At 44.0% G+C, this 18,065-nt stretch overlaps 1 protein-coding gene across 8 annotated transcripts in view; it reads left to right on the forward strand.

Annotated features, from left to right (window-relative positions):
• Positions 1–18,065, forward strand: part of CNTN4 (contactin 4) — a 795,376-nt gene that overhangs the window by 752,610 nt on the left and 24,701 nt on the right. For all 8 annotated transcript variants that reach the window (XM_033132994.1, XM_033132996.1, XM_033132995.1 and 5 more), the window contains one exon: positions 17,009–17,184. In XM_033132994.1, the coding sequence (XP_032988885.1) occupies positions 17,009–17,184 (176 nt within the window). The remainder of the gene's footprint in view (positions 1–17,008; positions 17,185–18,065) is intronic.

The following is an 18,065-nucleotide window of genomic DNA, read 5'->3' on the forward strand; positions in this document are numbered from 1 at the left end:
CTTTTTTATTATTCTATTCTTGTAAAATCCTCCCAGTATATATCTTATTTTTGGCCAACTCTCTATAGCCAAATATAATAGCGTAGAAAGGGGAGGCCCTGTGAAATCAAGACCTAATTTATCAGGTTTATCAGGCCCCACTTGCCACTGTCCTTAGGTTATCTGCATATGGTCATGTCTACACGTGTAAAAGCAAGAGGGATTGAGTGTGCCATGACCCCCAGCCACTAATGCAAGGTGGGCTCTGAATCGTTGCTTAGCATCTTGTAAGTACCCCCCTGTACTGAGGCCAGGTCTATTAACTACTGGTTAATTCTACTGAGTCTTATTGAAGAATGGACTGCCTACCCACACCTACCCACTTGTACACAGCCCAGCAGCGCACCTGGCGTGAGCCTGTGAGGTGAGCAATCTTACAGCATCTGTGGGAATTTGTGCTGAAGCTCCCAAAAGTTACTCTTAGTCGTTGTGTGATTTCTGGCCTCCAGCGAGTTATAAAATGGAAGATAAGAGGGGAACACAGAGGTTTAAAAAGATTACGTGTTTTAAAGCCAGAGACACCGCTCAGGTAAACTTTGCACAGACCTTTCATGTCCCTCGGTAAAATATATTTTTGGCCGTGCCCCATAAACTACTCAAATAATCCATTAAGATAGCTGTAGAAATCAGCATAGCAAACTATCAGTGAGCTAGTTTCGTCATTCACCGGTTATTAATCTTCTCAGCTCAGGGTCATATTGTCCTGTCTTCAGCATTTTTCACAGTGCCTGATGATGTCCCGAGTTAATGGAGGTCCTGGAATGTGGCTCCAACAAGCATGATAATCTTCTGACTCGGTGTCATCCAGGGGATCTTCTTCAAACGTGGTGCTTTTTCCTGGCAAGTGAGCGAAAGCTCCTGTGCCATTTCTCTGGGTGTTTGTGCACTTTTCCGTCAGAGAAGTGCCTGCATACAACGAGAATTTCCTTGTGCTCTTTCCACCAGCAGCAGATCGTCCGGTGCATCTGTTATCATTTCCAGTAGCTGTCAGTTTCATTTCCTCTTTGGCTTCCTTGTAAACTTGAGGCAGATTTTGTCATTACTTAGAGAACCACAACATTTCTTTGGAGACTTATGTGTACCTTTTTCTCAAATGAAATTTTGCCCTCCCCTGCCCCAAGCCCTGCATATTTGGGGAACTCTTTCTTTGAAAGTTCCCGCAGTTACGACACATGGACCAGCGGACAAATGAACTCAATGGTGACAATGGTGGTGATGATGATAGTGAATTTGTGTCAAGCACGTCATATGTGGCAGTCACGGTACATGCAGCAATAGAACTATTACAAGTTAAACAAGTTAACTGACGTATGGGTTAAGTGACCTACCCATAATTAGTCAGCTAGTAAGTCGGAGAGCTAAAGTTTGCATGCAGGTATTTCTGACTGCCCAGTTCCGTTTCTTAACGACTTCTGTTCTGTAAGAGCAGCCCTCTACTTGGGATATTCTCCCTTTTACTACCGAAGTCTGCACGGAAGTTTCCGGTTTGAATGTTCTTTACACCTGAAAGAGGTTCTCTTCTCTTAGGATTTCTATAAAGTTTCAGGTGGGATCAGTCAGGGCACTTTGGGCCATTGGAAGGATTTGGGCTTTTCCTCCCAATGAAATGTGAAGGCATCTTTGTTTCTCCTAGAGCAGGGGTATGCAAACTGCGGCCCGCGGGCCAACTGCGGCCCGCAACCCATTTTTTATTGGCCTGCAGCAAATTCCAAAAATATATTTAGTTTACTTAAATAAACCAGGTGAGGCAATACGTACTTCACCTCGAGTGAGTGGCCCGGCTCTTTGTGTATTTTACCGCATATGGCCCTTGGTGAAAAACTTTGAAAAAAGTTTGGACACCCCTGTCCTAGATTCTTGGTAACAGCTAACATTTGTTGAGCACATTACATGGCAAGCTCCAGTCTCAAACTTTTATATTAAGTTGCTCCTTTAAACCTCAGCATATGAGGGATGTGTTATTACAACCATTAAATCTGAGGAAACTGAGGCAGTGAGAAATGAAACAGCTTTCCGAGTATTGACACAGTCAGTAAGTGGTAGAATTAGAATTAAAACCCAGGGAGTCTGGCTCCACATTTTTAATCCTTAAACAAAACTACCTGTCATTCAAGGGGTCCAGTTTTCCAACATACAGTACTTTGAAATGACTTTTTTTTAAAACTTGGAAACACTTTAAATCCATCTATTTCTGCCTCCTTGTGAGCTGAGACTTCAATTATGGAGCACGCTCCATAAATAACAAAGACACCTCTAGCTCTGGGAGCACGTGACGATAAATAAGTCTCATGACGCCTGTTTTTCTTTCCCAGAGCTGCGTTTTGTCCTTCTCTCGGAGCTTTCTTCACCTCATGAGGCTGGAATCCTGTTTCTTCCTCCACCTTCTCCTATTGTGACTGCTGCAAGTCCTCTGGTTCTATCACATTCTATCAGAACAAAAAGACAATTGATCTAGAGAACATTATGTTAAGTGAAATAAGTCAGACAGAGAAAGATAAGTTCCATATGATCTCACTTATTTGCGGATTCTAAAGAAAAGAATAAGTGAATGAACTAATCAGAAACTGTTTGGGAGACAATGAGGAAAAACTGAGGGTTGCTAGATGGGCGGGGGGGGTAGGGGGTGGGGGGGTAGGTGAGGGGATTGGAGGGCAGTCGGTGACCACAGGATGGCCACGGGGTTTGAAAATTAATCTGGGGAACGTAATTTGGTGGTTACCAGAGCGTAAGGGGGTTGGGGGGTGGGGGATGAGGGTGAGGGGGATCAAATGTACGGTGATGGAAGGGGAGCTGACTCTGGGTGGTGAACACACAGTGTGATTTATGGATGATGTGATTCAGAATTGCACAACTGAAATCTATGTAATTCTACTAACAATTGTCACCCCAATAAATTAAAAAAAAAAAAAAAAAAAAAAGACAATTGGGCAGAGCTCCTTTGTACCTAAACATCGCCCACCACCCAAATGCCATCTCCCAGTGAATTGAAGTGAGCCAGGAGCTGCGGCCCTGTTGGAATGCAAAGCAGTGACTGATGGGGCTTTCCAGTCAAACCAGACCTGGGGTGGAATTCCTGCTTTCTCCCTCTAATTAAGTCCCTGGCCTTGGGGAATATATTCAGCTTCCTTAAGGGAGCCTCAGGGTCCCTGTCTATTAATAGATGATTATGATACCTGTGTCTTAGAGTGGGGAAGCTGAACCCTTCAGATTCATTCACTCCTATCTGCAGAGCACCTGCTATGTCAGTAATCGCGTTACGTAAAAGGTGCATATGCTGAACAAGAGGGACATGTCCTCTGCCCTAACAGTGCATACATTTTAGCGAGTCATAACTGCAGGTGTGTAGCTCAGAGCCTGGCACAAGGTAAACACGTGCTACACGTAAGCTGCAATGATGAGCACGAGGATGGTGATGGTGGGTGGGCATCGTGGCATCATTACCGTTTCACCCAGAACCTGAAATGAAAATTTCAGTCGACAGGAACTAAGCCTATAGGAAATCTACTTGCTGTCTTCTTTTTATCTTCATATAAATGACCTACTAGATAACCACGAAGCAAAAGGAAAATGTTTAATAAACAGATTACTTGGCTGCCTTGATAAATGCACTACAACCCTAACTTCTGGTTAGAGTCATAAAGCTAAACACTTTTAACAGTTTCTTTTAAATCACCCACATTAAATCTTCCATTGACAAATGTTCAGAAAATCGTGCAAGAATGTCACCTCTTCTAGCACCATGGGGCACTGGCATCTCCATCACTGGGAAACAGCAGTGTTTTTTTATTCTATCGCTCCATCCTAGAGGTGCTGCCTTTTCTCTATTCGCGTTTTACCTCCTTTTCTAACCAGTTCAGTGATTCCTTTTGAATTCGCCACCTTTCTCATCAATTTCACAGTTACTCTTCCTCTGGGTAATTTTCCAGTGACATCCTTGCGACTGTCGGTGCATGACGTGCCTTTCGTGTCGTGGATTTAGCTGTAAGCTGGAAGCATCTGGCAATCACACGTAAACTCCTGCTCGTGAGCACTCAGGCTTGAACCAGGAATTACTGTGTCATCGTCCCTGGCTTTTATTAAGCAGCCAACAGCTGCCCGGGAACTAAGACTTACTCCAATGAGCTCTCCCCTTAGTTTACAACCCTCTTCTCATCCTCCAAATAACTTTCTCCTTTTCCTTCTTTCCCTCCATCTGCAGCATCCATAGTAACGGTAAGAATGGCTTCTCACACTTGGGGTAGCATCTTATGGCTTATGAAGCGCGTTAAAATCCATTAACCAAGTTTGAATTTCATAGCCATGCTGGGATGCCAGAAAGCATCGCTTCCAAATTCCAGATGAGGAAACTCTAGCTCAGAGATGTCAGATGACTTCCTGACGCACCCACACCTATGTGGGTATTGGTGCTGTGTGGCCACACCTGGGAAACTAGGTTTTCAAGATGCTCAGTAGAATGTTTTGTACATTTCGTGATGCTGATATTTTGAGGCAAACCTCCTATGGCAACATCAGAGCATCCCTAAGAAGAGGTCTTCTACTTCCTGAGGAGTACCTAACTCCCAGCTCTTGTGTCTGAGATGAGCCCTGGGCCTGTGCTTATTTTCAGTGTCCTGACTCTTTAGCTTGCTTCTAGTCTGCGAGCATTTTCCTCTTTCCTGGGAAAATGGCGGGGCATTCCAGTGGCTGCCATGCTGCACGAGTGCACACTGTTCACTGTGCAAGTGGTACTGTCTGGCGCTGAGCAAAGTAGCAAATCCTGGGACCAGGGCCAAAAGAAGACATTGATCTCTCTGAACCTGTTGGATACCCTGCCTGACGCAGACCCCTGTGTCTGTGTTCAGGTTCCGGAAAGTTGTAGAAATGGATGAGAAGCTGTTTATAAACTGTGGAGTGATCCACAGATGCTCGGAGCCGTGCGCCCTGAGTGTCTGGCCTGTCCAACCAATGAACAGACTGGTATTTGTTACGTATCTCTGTGAGTTCTGGTCTGTTTGGTGCTGGAGCAGTTTGCAAAACGTGGTTCACTCTTTCTCACCACAGCCCAGAGAAACAAGCCGGGGGACTTGGCATGACTTACACAGATAATGAGTACGTGTCTTTTATGATGTGGGCTGGGGTCTGGCCTCACTATGTTCCCTACCAAGAGTGAGCTGTTAGAGTCTAAATAAATAATCTGGGAAGTGTGTACAGTTCCTGTAGTTTAAAAGAATTTCCTGAGGAACAGACATTTGGATGCGCGCGTGTACACACACACTCACACACACACACACACACACACACACCACGCATACATAGCCCTAGGAGTTTTTTTGTTGTTGTAATTCAAGTAACATGTTTCTGGAATGAGGAAGAAGTTTATTTTTTTGATTTGTTTTTTAATTAACCAAGACCTGGCCAGAAAGCTATTTCTCTTTGCCCCTAATAAGTCTCTTCCGGAGTCTGATGAGTTTTTAATGCTGACGGTCACTCAGTATTTTGGACAATGGTAGCACTATGGTGCTTCACGTAACCATCATGGGAAAACCCAGCTGTCGTTGTAGGAGACAGTCAGTGATGCAGAGAATGTGGGCCTTTGAGTCAAACCACAACTCGGGCTGAAATTCCACCTTTAGGTGGAAGGAGTGAGATGCAACTTACCTGTAAACGATGATACTTACAAAGCTGCAGCTTGCCCGACGCAGGTTTGCTATTGTAATGCCCTAAAAACCACGGAGTGAAGTGTCCTTCCACCAAAGGCTGCCTCTGCGCTTCCCCAAACTTCCTGTGCCGTGTGCTATCCCTCGTGCAGCTTCTCGTCTCCGGTGTCCATGAGCAGGGACGGTGCCGTTCTCTGCCTGTGTCTTTCGTGCGTTTTCACCTCGTTCTGTCTCCCGCACCGCCACTGTCCTCTACCTAGATTAGATCTAAGTTCTAAACTTTTTAATGTATATTTAGATTTTTATGTCCCCTGCACTTACTTTCAAAGGCATGAAAAGTTGTAAGCATCTCTCTGAAAATAAATTAAGTTGCTTTATACATCTCTGAGCCTCAACTCTTTTTGCTCTGTTTTGCTTTGTTTTCCTGTTTGGATCAGCAGCTCTCAGAAGAAAGACAAGGTTCTTTATCTGTGCAGTGACCTTCACATCTCCCTCTGGAAATAGTTCTTTTCGACAAGAGTGTTTGCCAAATATTTGCCTCTTTCTCCTCAAAATGAAAACAATAACAAAGTCTTAATTGAGAGCTCTCCTAATTTCATTCTCCTTCCTTTATCCCATCCACTGTGTACACAGGTCATACTCTGTCTGAGGCATGTAATTCCCAGGAAGCAGAATCTCTTTTAGCTGCGAAACTTGGGATGTCCAGCCACCAGGCACACAGGAGGAGCATCTCGGTCAGCATGGGGGCCCGCGGCTGTTAATAGCTGTCCATCCCACAGGGTTTCCAGAGAAAGTTCACTTAGAATTAGTAACGAACCCCAAACAAGCTGGTCAGTCGTGGCCCACGGTTGGAGTGGGTAGAGTTGTTTGATTTTGTTTTGCAGATAGCTTTATAAATCATCGCTGCGAATGTCCACAAAGACAGCAGTGCACTTGTTCGAGCTTCCTATGCTCCTCCTTGACCTTTTCTCAAATCTGAAAGCAAACAAAGAAATACTGCTTTAGAATATGAGAATTATTGCCTGCTTCCCGAGATGCAGAGTCCTCAAACTGAGGAGCTTGAAAACCTGTGGAAAATTGAGGAGGGGAACACAGGGAGGGACGCTGAGACTTCAGCACCACCTGCTGACCAGACACGTGTCCTTCTCTGTGCAGCAAACTGCAGGCAGGGCAGGGGGTGTCGCTTCTCTGTGCAGCAAACTGCAGGCAGGGCGGGGGTGTCGCTTCTCTGTGCAGCAAACTGCAGGCAGGGCGGGGGTGTCGCTTCTCTGTGCAGCAAACTGCAGGCAGGGCGGGGGTGTCGCTTCTCTGTGCAGCAAACTGCAGGCAGGGCAGGGGGTGTCGCTTCTCTGTGCAGCAAACTGCAGGCAGGGCGGGGGTGTCGCTTCTCTGTGCAGCAAACTGCAGGCAGGGCGGGGGTATCGCTTCTCTGTGCAGCAAACTGCAGGCAGGGCGGGGGTGTCGCTTCTCTGTGCAGCAAACTGCAGGCAGGGCGGGGGGTGTCGCTTCTCTGTGCAGCAAACTGCAGGCAGGGCGGGGGGTGTCACTTCTCTGTGCAGCAAACTGCAGGCAGGGCGGGGGGTGTCACTTCTCTGTGCAGCAAACTGCAGGCAGGGCGGGGGGAGTCACTTCTCTGTGCAGCAAACTGCAGGCAGGGCGGGGGGTGTCACTTCTCTGTGCAGCAAACTGCAGGCAGGTCGGGGGGTGTCACTTCTCTGTGCAGCAAACTGCAGGCAGGGCGGGGGTGTCGCTTCTCTGTGCAGCAAACTGCAGGCAGGGCGGGGGTGTCGCTTCTCTGTGCAGCAAACTGCAGGCAGGGCGGGGGTGTCGCTTCTCTGTGCAGCAAACTGCAGGCAGGGCAGGGGGTGTCGCTTCTCTGTGCAGCAAACTGCAGGCAGGGCGGGGGTGTCGCTTCTCTGTGCAGCAAACTGCAGGCAGGGCGGGGGTGTCGCTTCTCTGTGCAGCAAACTGCAGGCAGGGCGGGGGTGTCGCTTCTCTGTGCAGCAAACTGCAGGCAGGGCGGGGGGTGTCGCTTCTCTGTGCAGCAAACTGCAGGCAGGGCAGGGGGTGTCGCTTTGCAGCTGTCCTGACCGGGCAAGGCCTTGTCTGTGATCCGCCCCGCCCTGGCCTTGCCTCAAGGTGTGCATTCCATTTCTTTTGTAGTTTAGGCACCTAATCTCTTACTTTGTGTCAGTAGTGGGTACAGCCAGATGCCCGCCGATCAGATGCCATAATATTGTCCTTTAATCAGCGAAGTCCCCATTATGCTTCTCTCACGTGTTGTCGATGGTGGCATTTTATTCACCAGCACTGGTGGCATTTCTTTGGGACACTTTTGCCCAGTGACTTCTAAGGGAGCCTTACTCAGGTGTAGTGGCCAAAAGAAAGGGGCCCATAACCCCTCCTTCTCAAACAGGAAGGGTTCTGATTAGTAGTTGATAAAAGTGTTTCTCCATAGTTCAAAGAGATCTGTGGTTCCTGTCTATCTTTTTTTTCCTCTTTCTTCACAGTCAAAAGAAAAAAAAAATGCTACCGAGTAATTTTAATTACACCTTGACTTGTAGATACAATTCTTAAATTTGTCAATGAGAATAGTCTTTTCCAAGAGTCTATTTCAAATCCCAAGCCAGGAAGTTAGCTTTCCCTGGTGGCAGATAAAATAACAGCAAGCGAGTTGCCCATGAGTGATTTCAAAACCAACTGTAACTCACTGATTTAGAAACAAAACAAGACAAAGCAAAGACTCCTTACAAGTAGTCGTAAGTGACGTGGAGACCGGGTGTAAACAGAGTGTTTGGGCGTCCTGAGGGCCTCCGCCAGAGTGACATCGGTGCTTTCTGCTGCACATTTTGACCAGGGGAACCCAGTAACTGTTTTTCACGGGGCTGCTTGTTTCCCAGGTACCCCCCTTTCCCCACCTTGGCTCGCACACAGCACTTTCTGTCTGTGGCAGTCCAGTTGATCAAACAGCACTGCTCCTCCCAGCCCTTGAACACACAGCAGCGCACATGCTGCACAGGGCTGATTTGTGACTTGTTCCCTGGAAGCTTCCAGGTTGTGCTCAGTCCAACTAGGCTCCAAATCTGCCTTGCGTTTTCTTCTGGTGTCATTTGTCACATGGCAGCAGTAGTTCGGAGCAGCGGGTCACAGGACTACATGGCAGTCATGCTTCTTGGCATGAATTGACTCAAGACCTTGACTCCCAGGAAGTGTCCTCTGCCACCTAAAAAGGGCAGATTTCCTTCTCTTGAGCCGAGATAAAATCCCTGTTTTTCCCCCAACTGGTTCCTCTTCCCTTCTTCATACAGCAAAGGCATATTTTAATTGTGCTAACAAAAACAAAGAGAGGTAACATAAAGAGAAAAATAGCCTATGTTTTGCTTTTAAATTTTTTAAATTCTCAAATCACTGGCATAGGTGCTCTCTAGGAAACCAATCTTAGTGAAAAGTGCATCTAACAGAAACCAAAGGATGTCGAAGAGAGTAATATTCTAACCAAAATGGAGACTTGGAAACAAATGCCAAATACATAGATGCTGATATGATCTAGATGATGATACACTGGGTATATTTTATTTCATAAGGAAATTTGGGCACGTAAAGCTGCCTACTGCCGATGTGAGGGACTGGGTCTCAGCTCCCTGCTGGGAAACTGAGGGAAAAATATCTCCACCCTGATTTAAGAACTTTGAAGGGAATGTTCCTCCGTCCAGAGCGGGCAGCAGGCCAGGCCCATATAATATAGGATGGAATGCCCTATATTTTGCTACCTTATGTGATACAAACCCCAAGTCCCTCATGTAACCCGATTCAGGGACTTACAGCTTACAGCTACACCACAGGGAAGAATGCTCATGAAGAAGAAACACTCCCCCATTAGAGGAACTTCCCAACCACAATTACAAATATAATGAGGAAGTCTGTCACGGTAAGAGACAGCCAGCAGGTACAACAAAGAGTCACACCCGGAAAAGAAGCAATAATGGGATAACCTGGAAAGAACTTGTAGCCAAGATTTAGTGCAGATTTCTCAAGGACAGCCTCACCTCACCCTGCATCATCCCCACGTTCCCACCCAACTCCCAGACAGAATGAACCAGTTCTGAAAAGTGACTCAGAGGGCAAAGGACTGGAAGTTATGTTGTGGTTGGTTGGTTGGTTGGTTTTGATAGCTGCTTTAAAATGTAGAATGTAATGACCCAGCAAAGAGTGATAATTAGAAAATTAATCAACTTTTCTTCTATTTAATGATGAACTAGTCTTTAAAAGCTTACTATTGTTTTAAGTGATGCCTTGGTCCCGACAGCAGGTATTTGATGAATGCGTTGACTCCAGTTGTCCCATGGGATGAAATGCAGACACGCAGAGTGTTTCTGTTTTAGTGAAGTGATAACCTGTATTCATTCTTTTTCTAAGAAGTAGCACAAAACTGATTTTTAAATGATATATGCTCTAGAATTACACGCTGACATTGTTTTCCTTTTCTTTTTCTCTGGTGTATTCATTTATAATTTTTGCTTTTTAAATACTAAGACAGCAAGTCCTGTCTTCCCTTCCATTTCACCTCTTGCCTTCCCATCATCCCTTCCCCTCCCAGCACAGAGGAGACCACACGATGGCTGAGGACACAGGCAGTGAGGTGGGTTGGAGACCCCAGGACGAGGGAAAGCCGGGGGGGGCGGGGCGGTGCAGAAGTGCTGGGCAGAGGACACAGCTCACAGGGTTGGAGAACTGGTTATACTGAACAAAAAAGTAAGTTGATTAAGCAAACAAGCATAATTTTTTTTACATTTATTTATAAAATATAGAAATAGTCACAGATGTATAGGTGTGTGTATTATGCGTGTGTATGCGCACACACGAGCACTCAGCTCTTTGGCTGAGGGCACCTAGAACCGATGAGCACATGGGTGTCCACATCTTCGTTTCTCAGACCAGGGTGATCACGGGTGAGACGTCATGTCCGTAGTTGCTCTCAAAAGGTGGCACTAAATCCCCCCTCCGTCCCCCGGAGAATCGCTGATCCTTGGGCTATAGCGGAGAAAATTATAAGATGAGCCTGGAACGTCTTATTGGGCCAGAAAGTTAAGACAACATTCAATAAATAATAAAATATGACAAAGGCAGAGGAGTCAGCTTAAAAGGACCCCCACTGGCCAAAAGGGGGACAGTTTGAGCATCAAAATGAGTAATGATAGGAATGTCTTCTGACCCATTGAATGAAATAGGAAGCCAAGAGTTTATACCAAAATGCATACACGCGTGCTCTTCCTTAAAGGAGACTGTCAATTGGGATATGTCAAGGAATGATAGAAACAGAATCACTGTTGGGCATTGTCATAGGGGCGGATGATTTAGGCAGGAGTCCTAGGCTGGCAGTAGAGGTTTGATGAGTTATCAGAATACTGGTGTCATTTCAGAATCCCTCCCACAAAATGCTCATCAGTAACAAGGGGAAGTGGTAAGGATAAGGTGGGAAGCCAGGCAGAGGGCAACACGACCGGGTGATGTGGGTTGACAGGTGAGTGCTGACACGAAGTCACCTCGCAGCCACAGCTCCCGATTCGATGCACTTAGGACATACTAGCCAACATTTCAGTGGTGCCCCTGCTGAGGACGCACGTCTCAGTGGGGTTGTCGGGAAACATCAGCTACATCCAGGCTGAGAGTCATCCCACAGAATGCAAGGGCCATCCGCTTTCAAACTGTCAAGACTTTGAAAGACAGGGAAACCCTGCAGAAATGTCCTAACTTGAAGGAGTCTGAAGACGCATGACAATTAAATTCCACCTGCATTCCGGGGTAAGTTCCCAGACCAGAACACCTACGATGTTACTGAGAAAGGAAGCAAATTTGGAAGAGCAGCCTAGCTGGTGTTCAGTATAACGTGACACCCTTTCCCTGAGGTGCCCATGTCTGCTGGAATATTCCAGAAATGGTGATTCACGTGCTCCTGAGTCCTCCCTTAGACAGCCAGCATACGCCTTTATGTAGTTTCTCTTTGCTTCCTACTCTGGGACCACACAAAAGAAGCCGGACTCATCTTCTGCCATAAGCCCTTCATGTATTGGCAGACCACTGTTATGTCTCCTCTAATTTCTCTTTCTCGTGCCAAACACTTTCAGTGATTTTCGCTGTTAGGGATTTGTTAGGTCTTCAGTGACCTAGGGCCACGGATCGGTCTGGGAATCCAAGGCTCTTCCTAGTGAGTTGTGGTCTCATGAGTGCAAAAGACAATGGGATTTTGACCTACCTGACATGGAGTACCACATGCTTTGAACGCAACCGGAGATCACATTAGCTTTCGTTGGCTTTGGACACCGAAATGCTCCAGCCTTTTTCGGGGGACCTAGTCTTCCCCTGGCCTGCCTGTACCCGTGTAGCTGCCTTTTTTCAAGTGTACCTTTTTGCCTTTATCCCTATTAAATTTCATCCTAAATGAAAGCATTTGTCCAGCTGGAAATCACTGTGAATTTTCATTCTCATCTAATGTTTAGGGTATTCCTTTCAGATTAGTCTTTTATGCAGAATTGATTCATGCAGTTCATTCACCACTGGTTTTGTTTTTATTGAAGAAATGGGACCAGCTAGAGAATGCTGAAATTCGTCCCTAGAGATGCTACCTCCAGGTTTATTGTGATCGTTAATCAACCATCTTTGCTGTGGCATTTAACTGCTATAAAAAGTAGTTCTCCGTACAGTCCCCTGTGTGTCTTTTGAGATGAGCTGACTCTCAACTCTGACGAGCTCCTGTTATTGAAGTATCCCATTTTTAAAAGTCTCCCTACAAAAATTAATATATGAAAAAAAGATACAACCTGACTGAAACGTGTCATCAAAACCATCACCATTAAGAAATCTACCAACAAAAGGAGATGTACGAAGGTTGGACAATTAAGTTCACGAACTCATCCTAGGAAAAGCGCTACAGACCTCATGGCTGAATATCACTACGGTCACCTTTGAAGTTCTCCCCTTGGGAAGCTATGCACCGGTGCCAGTGTCTAGTCCACCCTTGGAAGCAATTTTGGAACTCCATTTCTGGAATGGCCATCAGAGCTGTTGTCGTATTACCCTTGATGTCCCGAATGTCACCAAAATGTCTTCCTTTCAGAATTTCCTTTATCTTCAGGTAAAAAAAAATAAGTCACTGGGCGCCAAATCAGGTGAGTAGGGATGGTGTTGCAATACAGTTATTTGTTTACTGGCTAAAAACTCCCTCAGAGACAGTGCCATGTGAGCTGGTGCATTGTCGTGATGTAAGAGCCATGAATTGTTGACGAAAGGTTCAGGTCGTCTAACCTTTCCACACAGGCTTTTCAGCACTTCTGAATAGTGAATGTGGTTAACTGTTTGTCCAGTTGGTATAAATTCACGGTGAATAATCCCCCTACTATCAAAAAGAGGGTTGCAACAAGTTCGCGAACTTAACGGTCAGACCTCTTATACCTTCCGTGAATGACGATGACAAACATACATATTAGGCACTGTGAGTGAAAGGCAAAGAAATTATCAACATTGCTTTGGAATGGTCTAGGGGAAGCAACAGCAAAATGAAATTCTTATCCTGTGACCCTACAGGCGCTTGTTTTTACAGATAATGAAAGCCCTAAATCAGAAAGCTTTCCACTAAACAGTGAAAGTCAGAATATAATATGACTTGGATAATGTGTTATAATTTATATGTCTAATTGCTGACCTAATCACTAACAGAGTGGTTAATAATTAACTCTCATGGTTGTCATGGTATTTAGAACAAAGCACTTAGTTTACTTTCTGTCCTCTGTATATCATAGAAAACACTATAAACATAAAGATATATATATATATATATATATATATATATATATATATATATATACACATTTATATATATTTGCTTTAGGAGGCTTGGGCACTTGCTAAATATATATATTTTTAAGCATCAGTTTCCTGGAGTTGGGAATTTATCAGTCTCTGCAGCGTGAACCAACCACAAGTTTAGAGAAGCAGTTGGTCCTATTTATTGTTGCTATTTAATTACATCCAAATCCAGACATCAATTCACATCCTGAGTTCTAATTGCTTTTGAGAGTTCTCTGCACAGAACAATAGTTTGAGTGACTCTTCAGAACAGAAGTCGTAAATACAGATCCTTCCTGATCTTGATGAATTAAAACCAAAGGAGGGGAGACAGTTTTGTTTTGAAGAAGCCATCTGTTTATTTGTGTACAGTGTTTGTATTCAAATTTAAGGAAATTAATCAGAATTCACAATGCAGAAAACAGGAGTTCTGAACAAGCATACAATTGGAGAAAACAAGTCGCTAATGAGGTTTGAACCTCTTTAGTTTAATCTTCTCTGGTCCCACGGCGACCTCTGTGGTGTGTGTACAGTGCATGACTTGCTTTGCATTGATTCTAGCTACTTTGGGGCTGAGAACGTGAATTGGCGACAAAAGGTAAGTGAATGAATTAGCAGCTGTCCACACAGCGACTGTACTAGCGCAGTCCTTGAATTAGGGACTGTCTCTGTTCTTGGTTAACAGGCAGCTGAGTTCACCAATAATGAAATCTGTCCCAGGTCCCTACATGTGCATAAAGGGATGGGCATTTCTTCAGGAAACAAAGGTCAATTAAAAATGAGAGCCAGAGCTGCACATGAATCCAGGGGTGCGTGCCAGCTCCTTGCTGCTCACCCATAATTCGTCAGGAGATGGCGAGCCAAGATATTCTTAGAGACCTGGACATCTGACGCTGTCCTTCGGGGTCTGATGTATAAGCTTAGAGCCAGTGCCAGCATTTGAGGCATAAAAGCGTCCCTGCTTTTTACCCAAGGCCCCAACTTCATTACTCTTGAGCAAAACCCTCCAAAACCGTCTTCACCCCGTGGCCTTCTTTGAATTTCTTCCCCATTTAAATATCTTCAGTTGACTACACATAATGAAGTGTGCAAATTGCTGGATTATACCCTTAGACGGTTCTCTGGACGATCTGTGAATGGATGTCATGTTTTCAGCTAAATGAAAAGAGTCCGCTTAGCATAAGAAAGACTTTCATAACCGCTCTAGACATTAGTTTCCCTCATCTGTTAAGTAGGGGTGATAATAGTACCTACTTGTCAAGAATAAATGAAATAATCCATGTAAAGCGCTTACCACAGTGTCTAGAATGTAAAGGGCGCAGTTATTATGAATGTTATTATTCCCTCAGTCTGCTTTATATACTTCATGGTACCAGGACGCTCTTTGTTATCCATATAACACACAATGCATGCTTGGTAGGTGAATCTATAAGTGAGTGGTGCATTAAAACAAAAATCTAAATTGCAAAATCAGTGGACAGCTAAGTCAAGTCGACTTAGGCAACATCTTGCCCCATAAAAACCATAGACGCATATAATTTTAGCCAGGAATTTTTCATGTGTGGATGAGGAAAATTTAAATTCAAAAATGATAAATGACAGGTTAAGTCAAAATGGAGCTATTGCTAGATTTTTGCTTAGAGTTATCCTGAGGTGATTTTGTTCTCAACTATTTCCCTCATTAAAAAACAATATCAATATATAGATACAATATATAAATACAGTATATAGATATATTGTGTATATCTTTATCAATAGATAGGTAAATAGATAGGTAGATAGACAGACAGACGTATTCCTGGAGGTCATTTAATCAATAGAGCAGATTTTGATTATGTGACTTGCAAAAGCCTCAGGTTTTGAAATAAAGGATTGACCCTCCCACGCCCTCCTAGCTGGCAGCCCCTGTTCAGACTTCTCATTTCATGAACATCACTTATTCAACAGTGACTAAAAGTGCACCAATCCACTTATCATGATCTTGTCCTGTTTTCGGACAACAACAAAAGTATATCCCACCGCTGGTTTATAATCTGTTAATGAACATAAACTTTCCTGTTCTCATGACCAAAGATGTTTGCTTTCCGTAATTGGGTAAAAGGATAGGAAACCTGTTTTAAATCCTTTCTTTAAAGAGGAAATTTTAGTGTGGGTTGTTGGAAAGAAGGTCCAGCAAGAGTCACCATGAGATACCCTTTTAAAATCCCCAGCTGAGGTTTGAATCTAAGACACATCCTTAATAGAGGTTTAGGCACCCCCAGTCTGAACCCCATCCTGTGCATAGAAAGGCGATTGGTGAGTGTTCTATTGTTTTGTTTGCTTTGGACTTGTCTTCTTTGTTATGATTTGTGGGGTTGGCTTTGTTTGATTTGGTTTAGGACAGAGAAATTTCTGGAATATGGCTAAATTCAGAATTTCATTCTTTAGTCACTTACATGACCTTTCTATTTAATGCAAATTGCTTTTCACCACTGTATTCTCTGATGCTATTTATGAAATACGGTTGCAGTGAAACGTGAGGGACCGGCTGTGTGTGAGTGTGGCTCTGGAGTTACGTACTCTCAGCTAAGCAAGCCCATTCCATTTCCGATTCAAACTAGAATGGAAAGGGTGACTTTGAAAACAAATTAGTAGACCTTACTTTGAAGAAGTAATACACATATATCATTTCGTCAGTGAAGCTCATTACAGCATTATTAATAATTATATGTATAATAAAATTTGCTGAAATGTCTACTAGTTTCAAAATGGTCAAAACTATAAACTTGATAATGCTTGAAGCATATTATGAAAAATGGGGATAAAGATATACCTAATATTAAGTAGAGAAGAGACAGGAAAAACATATGTGTAGAATGCTGGAAATAGTGCAAAACAAAACAACTTAATAAAAGCTATGCACCACAAAGACTGGAGAAAATTACACCAAAATGAAAATACAGGTTTAAGCTGGACGGTAAAAAATTAAATAGGATTTTGTTTTGTTTTATTTTTGCTATTTTTTTTTTGGCGGGTTGTGGGGTAGGGGCGGTGTTTGATCCCGTCTTTTAACTTGCCTGAATTTTCTAAATTTCCCATACTAAACATTTATCACTTTTAGGATAAGGGGGAAAAAAAAGCCCAACAAACTTCAAATGAGCATGGATTTTCCTGTTTGCACTCAGCTGAAATATTGCTTCCACTGAAGCTGGGGAGATCTGAAACCTTTTTAAAGAATCGATTTCAGAGCCAGCTGGCAAGGGCAGGCCCTTCCAGGGTCTTCTTAGGTGGGCTACCCTCAGAGCTCCCCACCTGGGTTCTGTTGCTCTTGGGAGGTTCTCATAATGAGTGTTTTCATCATTTCATATTAAAAATGACCTCCTGGCCTGAATCCCAGCTTCCCAGGTGACTGAGGTTTGCAGGCCATAACCTGCGAAAAAATAAAGGGAAACGACTCAGTATTTCATCCTCTTGGATTCTACTTTTTTTTTGGTCTTGTTTTCACCCTCCAGATCCAACCAGGGTAATGGTGCCCCCTTCCAGCATGGATGTCACTGTCGGAGAAAGTATTGTTCTGACATGCCAGGTGACACATGACCACTCGCTAGACATCGTGTTCACGTGGACATTTAATGGGCACCCGATAGATTTTGACAAAGACGGGGACCACTTTGAAAGAGTCGGAGGGGTAAGTATTAATATCGTTCTATCCACGGGAAATGCTGTATGGAACTGAACTGCTCCACACCGACTCAAACAGCTGTTTAACTTAAAAAGACATAGAAAGGTAGTCTTTGATGATGTCATTCAAGAAACTCTTGGGTGATTCCTGCTTCTTTCTGCATGTAAATCACTTATCCAGTGACCCCGTATAGCAGGCCTGTTAATTCTCAACAGTCCTACAGGTTAGTTATTCATTACCCTGTAAGAATGAGGAAACCGAGGCTCGGCCTGCTCTGGCCTCATAGCTATTCTTTTTTTTTTTTTTTAAGATTTTTATTAAAATATAGCTAACATACAATGTTATATTAGTTTCAGGGGTTATTCAACCATAGTTATTCAACATGTATGTACCCAAAGAAGTGATCAGCATGATAGACCCAGCAACCACCTGACACTGTACCACGCTGTCAAAGTACTATTTACTATATTCCCCACGCTGCACCTTACATCCCTATGACTTATTTTCTTTACACATGGAAATGCGAACCTTTTATTCCCCTGCCCTTCCTTCCCCCTTTTTAATTTTTCAATCACAGTTGACACAGCTGTTCAGTTGCAGAACTCAGCTCGGACTTCAAAGCTCAAGCCCTGTGCCCCCTACCTTACTGTACGCCACTGAACCTGTTTAAGAAAATCGTTTCAGGACAGTTTACTCAGATTTTGCAGCTTCTGATGACACTCACTTCAGCCCTTCTAGAAGGCTCATCATTGTGATAGTAGAGCTCTCTCTTGAATCTGTAAGTCTGATCAGATTATTTATTATCTCCAGGTAATTTGAATTCAAAGGGTTGAATTTTCACAATGCTTTACTCTTCAGAAAAACAACAACAACATATTAACTTTGAA

The sequence above is a fragment of the Rhinolophus ferrumequinum genome, chromosome 17 (genome assembly GCF_004115265.2).
Source record: "Rhinolophus ferrumequinum isolate MPI-CBG mRhiFer1 chromosome 17, mRhiFer1_v1.p, whole genome shotgun sequence".
Classification (NCBI taxonomy): domain Eukaryota; kingdom Metazoa; phylum Chordata; class Mammalia; order Chiroptera; family Rhinolophidae; genus Rhinolophus; species Rhinolophus ferrumequinum.